The following is a 9272-nucleotide window of genomic DNA, read 5'->3' as shown; positions in this document are numbered from 1 at the left end:
CCCAACACAATAGCAAGAAGCCTGGCCCGCATGTCTCCATCCCCACCCACGAACCCACCACACGCCACACAGATCCAGATCCTCCATGCCAGCTAGCCCGCCCCGGCAATGCACAGGATCGCGCACCGAGCCTCTAGCATACCCATTGTTGCTATTGTCACAATAACGACGCGCTAAGCAGTTTACAGCCGCTTGACTTCTGGTTGGCTGGGCCAACTACAGCCACATGCCGGTACTGTGCGAGCGGAGTCTTCTGCCCGCGAATCAGAAACATGGATCGAGGAATGAGGATGAGTGCTCTGGGAGCGAATCAAGAGGGAGAGAAGGAAGCTGGTTAGAAACGCTAAGCGCCCGTGTCGTGTGCGAGCGCACTTGCATGATAATAGTAGCAGCACCGTGGATATGGGTGGAGAGTTTTGCTAGATATGATTGGAATGTGCTTTGGCACAAAGACGGCGCTAGGTATCTGATTCGGGGCGCGGTGGTACGTACCGCTTGCTTACTGTCCCATGTCATCCTTTTAAATGTCACGCTCAATAAGGTACAATAGCAAGAGATGCAATATGCGACACTGTCCTGCCCATCCAATGCCTGCAGTGTTTGCTCATACGCCGCATGCACGTGGACCGGCACATGCTGGGGTGTGAACAGTGTTGACTGAGACAAGATGAGTTTGCGTATATCCATGATGCAGTACTGGTGCTGATAACCACGCGAATGAGTGATGAATAGATGCACGATGATTCGGGCGCACAATACGAAGCTGTTACCTGGACAATAGGATGAGGACACTAACAAACTCACCAAGTCCTTTGAAGGCTCCGTAACAGGAAGGTGCATACGGTCTGTCTAGTGTACAACCAACCACGTTTGTATTATGAAACCAGAATATGAGTTTCATAACTCTAGTACGCATGTTGCTACAAGAGATACAAAGATCCTCGCGACTTACTAAAATTCTCCGAAAAAGCCACAGGCACGCTTACGAGACGGTACAAGGCCTTGTGCAAGCCACCACGTTCATGTCCCCCATCCAACCCTCGATCCCACAGCTCCACCCCATGACTCCCAGCTCTTGTCGCGAAGCCAACACCATGAAGACGATTGGCTCGTTACCAATACCCGTCATGACGCGTCCCCAACACGCCGAGGGCGCAAAGAAGGAGGAAGGAAAGGGGAACAATAGGAATGCGATATGCACCGCCAGCTAGTAAACCCCCATCTACCACATGCCGATCGTAATGCAAGACAGCAGCGAACCATGACTAGCAGGCCCAGACCACGTACCCGCACCACGCCGCCCAAGGCAGATAACATGCCAAACCACATGCTTGCAATAGTCCTCCACCTGGGCTGAGACGGCCTCGAACTTTGTATGTGAAACCCGGCCAATGGGGTATAATAATCGAGTCCTGTTTGGGGAAGAGGGCGAGAGCGAGGAAGAGAGAGAGAGGGGGGGAGAAAGGCAAACGATTATGTTTTACAAGCCAGCCGTGTCGAATCGATGAGCCCAAGACGCCAACGCTGCAGAAAATGCATCAGGAAAAGAACCTCCACCGCCAGCCTCATCGCCGCCGTCGCCGTCGCCATCGTCCACTGCAGCGACTCGCGAGCTGTGAAAAGACAAAGAAAACAAACATCAGCAGTGAAGAATCAACGGCCAAGGTGGGTGGGTGGGTATCCTCAGCACTTGAAATAATATATGTTTTCAGAGATCTTCTTCTTCTTCTCACCGCTGCGGTCGATATTGTTGCACCTCGTGCTGCGGCCTCTCATGGTAAAACAGATTCTCGCTCCAGGGCGGGAGTTTCTTGTCACGTTCGTAGAGGTATCCGCAGTTATTGCAGAGGGTGCGAGGGCCTTTTGGTCCGTCGCGGACGGCCCAGACGGCGGTGCCCCAGACCCAGCAGTGTGCGCAGCGCCACGTTTGTCGTTCACTATAATTATTGTCAGTCCCGGTGTCCACAAATATATCATACCATGGAGAGAAATGGTGAAGAATAAAACATACCCTTCTTGCAACCCCCCATCCTGCCCACCATACCCAGATCCACCCCCCGCACCCGGCGTCCCTCTGCCCACCGGACTCAAACTCCTAAACCGCCTCTTCTTCTTACTGCGCTCGCCCCGCCCCATATTCTCCTGCCCCTCAATATTGTTAAAGAACTCATTCGCCGGCGTCCCCGTCATATTCGTCGTACTCGAGAACCTCGCCGTCTCCCTGCGCAGCCGTCGGATCTGCCTCTCGCGATCCCCCTCTCGCTTCTCAATCTCTTCCGGCGACAAGATTTCCACCTTTGGCTCCCACTCATCGCACAAATGCTCCTGGTCGTACCGCCAGCCCGCGCCAATCGTGGGCTCAACAGCATCGTTGTCGATTTCGCCATCGCCTACCAAGCCGCCGTTCTCACAGGCTTCTTTTTTCAGGCGCAGCACGGCTTCGTAGATGCTGTGGGTCATGGCGTTTACCCATTCGCCTGAGAGTCCGAGGTCGGCGCATGTTGTTTTTGCAAACATTTCTGCGAAGCCTGGGGGGTGGAGCAGTGACCATTCGAATTTGTCGGTGTAGAGTCGGTTCATAAGGTTGATGTTGAGGGTGACGATGCAGCGGTACGTGTCGTCGGGATTGTGGAGCTCTTCGGATGGTAGCGCGGTCGCGGTTGCGCTGATGCCGTTTGGAATGCTCGCTGGTGTCTGCGCGCCGTTTGTGTGCGATACGCCGTTGGTCACGGGCGTCGACGCGCTGTTGGTGAGGGGTACTTGGGGTGTGGAGGTGCCGTCTCGAGAGGCTGCAGGGAGAGCTGTCTTTGCATTCGTTCCCTGGACCGCGGGCGCGTTTGCGGAGTGGAAGAGCGGGTGCAGTGCGACGCCGGCATACTCTTCGAGCTGCTGGCGGATCTGGTTTGCGATTTGGGAGATGATGAGGGGCTTGCGGTCGTTTGGCAGATCGAGCTCGTCGACGAACTGCTTGGCGAACTGGTCGGGCGTTGTCAGGGCCTCGTGCAGGTTCCAGAGGAACGAGTCCTTCAACCTGTACGCGGGCGTGACGTCGGGCTGCTTGTACGCGGGGAGGTTTTCGTTGATGCCAAACTCGCGGGCGTTGGAGGGTGTTGGCAGCGGTGCGTCAGGCCGGAACGCCTGTATGTCCATGTCTATGCGGATGGGTATGAGTGTGACGGGCAGGACTGACTGCGTCTGCACTTGTTTTTCTGTTCTGCGCCGTGTTAGCCCTGTGCACGCCATGGCTGGGCTGTGCCACCATGCCACTCACAGTGTGCGCTTTGGCCTGCCCATCCAGTCTCGCCAGATGCCCTGGAGGTCGACAGGCGCAGTGAGCTCCTGGCCCAGAGCGGCTATTTGCGCCGTGTGGTCTGCGCTGGCCACGTCCATCTTTTGCACACTGCGCAGTCCCGTGGCCCGTCGCGGGCGGTCGCTGTCCTCGAAGTCGTCATCGTCATAGGCGTCTTCGGCATAGCTGGCCACGGCCGTCCCCCGTTTGGTCACGCGCGGCGCAGGGAGGGTATTCGAGGGCGGGACAATTGGCGATATGAGCGAGTTTCCGTGGCTTCGTAGGCGCGGCGCATAACTCGACATGAAGGCCTGGGGCGGCGCCGTCTTGCCCGTGCTCGTAAACATGGCTGTTGACACGGGTCGGGTCCGTGGTTCGTGTACGAGACGTGAGGAAGCTCAGCAGAGCTCGCCAACACTGAACGCGTCGCGAGGCCGGGGTGGACGCTGTAGGCGGCAACGGGGGCACCGGGGCTGTTGGAAAGCTGGTCGATTCGCGATTCGGCCTGCGCTCTGTCGGATAGTGAAAATTGTTTGAATCGCAAATGCTCTTGCGCGTCCCTGACGGTGATGGAATGCTTTCGCGGTTGCGATGCGGCTAGTTCTGCCAAGTCCCGCTAGCACGCAACTATCTAGCGCTCTTTTCCTTTCACCTCGCTGCCACTTCACCGTGCGACTACAACTCTTCACACAACCGTACAGTACCAGTGCATTCATCGCTGCGCCCGTCGAACACTCTTTCGTAAAGAGTCGCATCCTCACGCCCAAGATTGTGCCCTCCGTGCCAGACATCAGCGAGCCATAATTCGACATGGCCCACGGCTCTCGCAAGCCCTATCGCCTTCTATTTCTGCATATGGCATTTCCTGGAATAGACAGAGATTTGATGCGAACCTTGTCATATCTGTGTGATGATTGGCGCTCGCTACGTGGAACCTGACGTCTCCCTGTCGTTGTATGCACCTAGTACCCCTCAACCTCCGGATGATCAACCCTGATCCTCTACATGGCACATAGCGTAGGCGGCTTCGTGATATCGGGCAGGTGGGAAGCAGTAGATCCGATGGCTATTCATAACGGGTGAGGCTTGCGCAGTCTTGCTTAGCTAACCGCCGTCCCCACCAGCTCGCCATCATCCCTGTCAAGTAACCGCCATCACCGTTTCAACTACCCGCCTTCACTGTTAACCTACCAGGGTGATATAACAGCGCTTCCCGTTCATTCTTTAAAAAGCCTTGAATACCACCATCACGACACGGCTGTCACCACATTCAGTTTCACATTCCTTGATTCTTTACAATCATTACCTTTCCTATCCACACTCCTTCTCATTGTGAACTCATTCTCTATTGCTCACCGGCGGGGCTATTGTTTTATGATACCACAGCGTTGCGACTATTAAATCGCTATCCCATATTCTTCCTTACCAACTTACCGAGACCACGAACATACAACCACGCACCATCGAAGTATTCCCAACTAGTACTTCGTATCGAGAGCTTTCCGACTACCAAGACACATTTCTCAGCCGGTCTAAGAAACACCATGTCCCCCAAGTCGACCCTCATCGCCGCAGCAGCCATGCTGGCCATGGCCCCGCTCCACGCAACCGCGCACATGATCCTCAAAAGCCCTGTCCCCTACGGCAACCCCAACAACTCCCCTCTCGACCCCTCCGGCTCCGACTTCCCTTGCAAAGCCGTGCCCTACACCATCAACACCATGAACGAGTGGGCAGTCGGCTCCGAACAAACCCTCTCCTTCACCGGCACCGCCGTCCACGGCGGCGGCTCCTGCCAAATCAGCGTAACCACCGACCCAGAGCCGACTAAAGACTCGACGTGGAAAGTCATCTATTCCATCGAAGGCGGCTGTCCCATCCAGGTCGCAGGCAATCTCGACGAAAACGGTCCTAGCACTGACAACGCGTTCAAGTTTACTGTGCCGGCTGAGCTTCCTAATGGCGTCATGACAACGGCGTGGACGTGGTTCAACAAAGTCGGGAATCGCGAGATGTACATGAACTGCGCGCCGATTACAGTCTCTGGTGGTTCCGATGATACATCGGCCTTCGATGCGCTTCCCGACATGGCAGTCGCGAACATCGGCGTCGGTACATCGTGCGGTACTAACATCGAAAGCCAAGACTATACGTTTGCGAACCCAGGACAGTACGGCATGTCCGTTGGCACAGGCCCGTTTGTCGATCTGTGTTCGGGCAAGACTTCGCAAGCAAACTCTTTTACTGGCGGTAGTGGTGGTAGCGGTAATGGTAACGCAGACGCTGGTCCTGCACCCGCGCCCAGTAACGCATCTGCCATACCACCAGCTCCTTCATCGCCCACGGCCTCGCCACCCTCCGTATCAGGCACACAATCAACGCTCCGTGTCGTCGTAACAGTTACAGCGCCCATGCCTGCTCTGCCCTCCCCAACAGACGGCGTCTTTGCTCCCGGCGCTAGCTCCGCTGTCCTTCCAACTGGCTCCGTCGTCCCTCCATCTGCGGCCCTCCGACCCACTGGCACACCTCCTGCTGCATCTGCATCTGCATCTGTCTCGCCGCAACCATCTTCTGAACCTTCTTCAGGAGGAGGTGGGGAATCGATTGCTGGGTCCGACGGAGAGGCGTGTAGTACTGATGGCGCGATGGTGTGCTCGGCTGACGGGAAGATGTTTGGGATTTGTGATCATGGGAAGGCGGCTATGCGGGGTGTTGCGAATGGGACGGTGTGTGAGGGTGGGGTTATTGTGAAGAGGGGGGAGAAGGGGTATTTGCATCGGAATCAGAGGACTGCTGTTTAGACTCCCTTGGTTTTTTTTCCCCGTTGTTCGGTTTTGGTGGATCGGGTGTAAGACTCCTTTCCTGGTTTGCTTAGATGTGCGGAGGATGGGTTCGTGCATGGAACGTCAGTATCGTCATGAACCCAGCGACTTGTTCGCTCTCCAAGCCATGCGTGGCACGAGTAGACATCGGAATAAGCGCGTTGCTGGCCAAATGAGGCTGAGGTTGAGGCTGGAGCGTTTACACTAAGCGTCGAAGACAGTCTATTGTTAGGCCCTGCTCTTATTGGCTGGCGTAGTCGTCAAGATACAGGGGCTACCTCTCAAGGCCCAGCGGCATTCAAGTAACCAATATCAGAATTACATAACCCTTCCTGCATCTTATGCTTCCGCGGCCTTTTTCTGTGCAACTCGAATCATCAATACAACAAATAGTACTAGGCACGAGCGTCGCATGTAGAGATGCTGGATCGGTGGAACTTTGCATTCCTCCCCACCAATAAGAAGTGCTTGTTCACGCTTGAGCGCACGGAGGTCAAAGCCACACAAAACCCACCCATGCGAGCCACCCTAACACAAAACTCATGCCATTCACCATTGTATAACGGTGTGGCGGTTCTAACGCATGCGATGGAGCCGCACTATGTTGAAAATGTTTTTGGAACGACCCAGCCATAGGAATCTACCCCTGCTATCGGAGATTGCCCATCCCTCCCGTATGCTGCCAAGAGATTAGCCGCTGTACTCAGGTAGCAATATTTGGGGGCCACAATGCTGGCGGTCTATTTCATTCCGAAGATGTCGAGACCTTTACTCCTCGATCCATCGCGACATCAAGTTCGCCTGTCCTCCATGTACACGACCGGTGCAAACGCTGAGCACAATGAGTGAAGAAATCTATCACACTGTCAACATCAAAGACAAGCATGTCCAACAGTCGGTACACCTCATACCCGGTAGCGGCAGAGAGTCGATCTCTCCCAGACCCACATCTTCCGCAGCGCAATCGAATAGAACGACCATCTCGAAACCACCATGGCTGACACCCAGCTGGACGCGCCGGCGCGCGACAGTCGCGCTCATCATCGTGTTCCTTGTCTTTGGTAGGGCAATCGGAGTCCGCCCCCACTATTAAGCACGGAATTCTTACACACACCAGCTCTGCTACTCGCCGTTGCGCACGCGATCTTTTACATCCGTCTTGACGGTACGCTCGCGGAGAACCGTTTACTCGAACAATCCGAAGTTATTGCCATCTCTCTGCTCATCACGACGTTGTTCAAAGCATCCCTCGCCGCCAGCATAGGCATCTCGTTCACGCAGCATCTATGGCAAATCTTCAGGCAAAAACTCCTTCGCGTATCCCAGATCGAACAGCTGTTCCATCTGCGCTCCAACCCGTTCGAGCTGGCCAAGGTCAAAATCGTTGCGCGAACACCGTTCTTGTTCTTCATGGCTGTGTTCGTTTGGCTGTTGCCTATAGCAGTGATTTATCCACCGTCATCTTTGACGGTCACTTCTAGTCCGTATTCTGAGATGAGGAATGTGGGGCTTTCAGTTATGAATCCAGGACTGCCGGATGACATCGATCTGCTCTATCCTAATTACAATTCGACACCGAGTCTAGCGTACCTGCGTAGGGCGTCCATGGCAGGGGAAGCGGAAGTGGAGTCAGATAATCCGGTCGCTGTGGTCTATTACCAATACATGTGAGTCGATGTGTGTTTGCAGTTGATCGACCTGCTAATTTCATTCCAGACGCCCATCAAGGCCACTTCTTAGTTTGGCAAAACTCGTGTTGCTGACTGGGGGGATACTGGAGTTTCCCTCACCCAAGAACGAAAACTTGAGCTATTCTCTCGAATACCCGACATTACAGGTTGCTTGCAGAGAAGAGACGCAGAACTGGACATACTTTGACGATATGAGCAGCTTGCCGCCCACTTTCGCCAGTGTCTGGGACAGTAACATCGCCTCAGGGCTTCCACCCTTTTTCAACGCCAGCACGGTATATTACCCTGGCGTTCAGGGTTACGACGATACCACAGAGATCTACGAGTATGCCGTGAGCACCAAAAGCAGAATCTGCGAGCCTTTCTCGGCATTGTTGAATGTAAACGTCTCCTACACCCGAGGCGTGCGACATCTCAGTCATGTCACCAAAGACGCGCAGCCAATGCCCAATGTATCTACGAGCGATTACACCTTTTCTTACGGAGCAGGAACACCGCGGCCCAACATCTCTGACATCCCTGTGGATACTCCAGAGTACGCTGACTGGGTGTCGGCTACGAAGAAACGTCTCACCAGCTGGGACGAATATGCGCCCATGGACGCAACTTTCAAGACCTTGGAATACTCATGGATTGGCGAAGTAGACAAGTATCCTGAGTGGAACGGAACCACTATTGATTTCGATTTCAGTCCCATCGAGAATGGTACGTTCAAGAACATTGCTTTGACCATTACGGAAACCGTACCTTTGAAACTGACTTGTTCTTCGCAGCCAATACGATGATCGAGTGGTCCGCACTCAACACACAGCGATACAACATCACATCCGTGCACAACTCTGGACGCGAAGACCCATGGGATCTGAATTCCTTCTATGAGCAGACCGTCGAGGAAAACTTCGACCCGCGCCGCGATCTGAACCTCAGCGAAGCCATGCTCAACGAATTCCTCATCAACGTGAGCATCTCTGCACTCACCCTCGACACATGGCACGTCCCATATCCAGTCAACATCACCGAGTACCGCACCACGTACCATTTCTCCCGGCCCATCAATCTAATCATTCCATATGCGTTGTCTCTCGCGTTTGCGCTGGTCTTCATCGGCATCGGAATCTGGTCGCTGGTTGAGAATGGTGTTCCTGCGACGGATGGAGGGTTCTTGCAGGTTGCGACTACGACGACAGGGCGCACGGAGATGGCGAAGCTGATTGAGAGTAATACGGAAGAAGATGGTAAAGAGGGTGTTCGAAAGGAGCTGTTGAGTATGAAAGTTCGGTATGGAGAGCTGGTAGATGACGGTGGTGTGAGTACAGGTCGGGCGGGATTCGGAACGCTTGCTGAGACGAGGCCGCTGGGGAGGAGAGCAGGTGGAGAGTAGATGGGTTTCAGGTCTTTGTTTGGATACAATGCCCAAGGATCTATTCCGTTTGCGGCCGTATTAGTCAAGACTACTATGAATACTATGTA

General features: G+C 54.5%; 2 protein-coding genes across 2 annotated transcripts; one reads left to right on the top strand and one right to left on the bottom strand.

Moving 5' to 3' along the window:
• Window positions 1–1729: 1729 nt before the first annotated feature.
• On the bottom strand, window positions 1730–3843 carry ACET3X_009985 (uncharacterized protein; the record flags this gene model as incomplete). Its single annotated transcript, XM_069456160.1, has 3 exons — window positions 3272–3843; window positions 2012–3214; window positions 1730–1937 (listed from the first exon to the last, which is right to left on the bottom strand). The coding sequence occupies exons 1-3, from the start codon at window positions 3634–3636 to the stop codon at window positions 1730–1732; spliced, it is 1776 nt and encodes a 591-aa protein (XP_069302818.1). The 5' UTR covers window positions 3637–3843.
• Window positions 3844–6901: 3058 nt separating this feature from the next.
• On the top strand, window positions 6902–9263 carry ACET3X_009984 (uncharacterized protein). The gene is made up of 4 exons (XM_069456159.1): window positions 6902–7172; window positions 7229–7778; window positions 7828–8507; window positions 8576–9263. The coding sequence occupies exons 1-4, from the start codon at window positions 6953–6955 to the stop codon at window positions 9181–9183; spliced, it is 2058 nt and encodes a 685-aa protein (XP_069302817.1). The 5' UTR covers window positions 6902–6952; the 3' UTR covers window positions 9184–9263.
• The last annotated feature ends 9 nt before the right edge of the window (window positions 9264–9272 follow it).

The sequence above is a fragment of the Alternaria dauci genome, chromosome 10 (genome assembly GCF_042100115.1).
Source record: "Alternaria dauci strain A2016 chromosome 10, whole genome shotgun sequence".
Classification (NCBI taxonomy): Eukaryota; Fungi; Ascomycota; class Dothideomycetes; order Pleosporales; family Pleosporaceae; genus Alternaria; species Alternaria dauci.
The sequence above is the reverse complement of the archived record's forward strand: the minus strand, read 5'-3'. Positions and strand labels throughout refer to the sequence as shown.

What these genes read in the sequence shown, in the direction of transcription:
- ACET3X_009984 (XM_069456159.1), top strand. Translation starts at nt 6,953, where the DNA reads ATGAGTGAAGAAATCTATCACACTGTCAACATCAAAGACAAGCATGTC. An exon ending in CATCGTGTTCCTTGTCTTTG is followed by an intron (nt 7,173 to 7,228) that starts GTAGGGCAATCG and finishes TACACACACCAG; the next exon opens with CTCTGCTACTCGCCGTTGCG. An exon ending in TTTCAGTCCCATCGAGAATG is followed by an intron (nt 8,508 to 8,575) that starts GTACGTTCAAGA and finishes TGTTCTTCGCAG; the next exon opens with CCAATACGATGATCGAGTGG.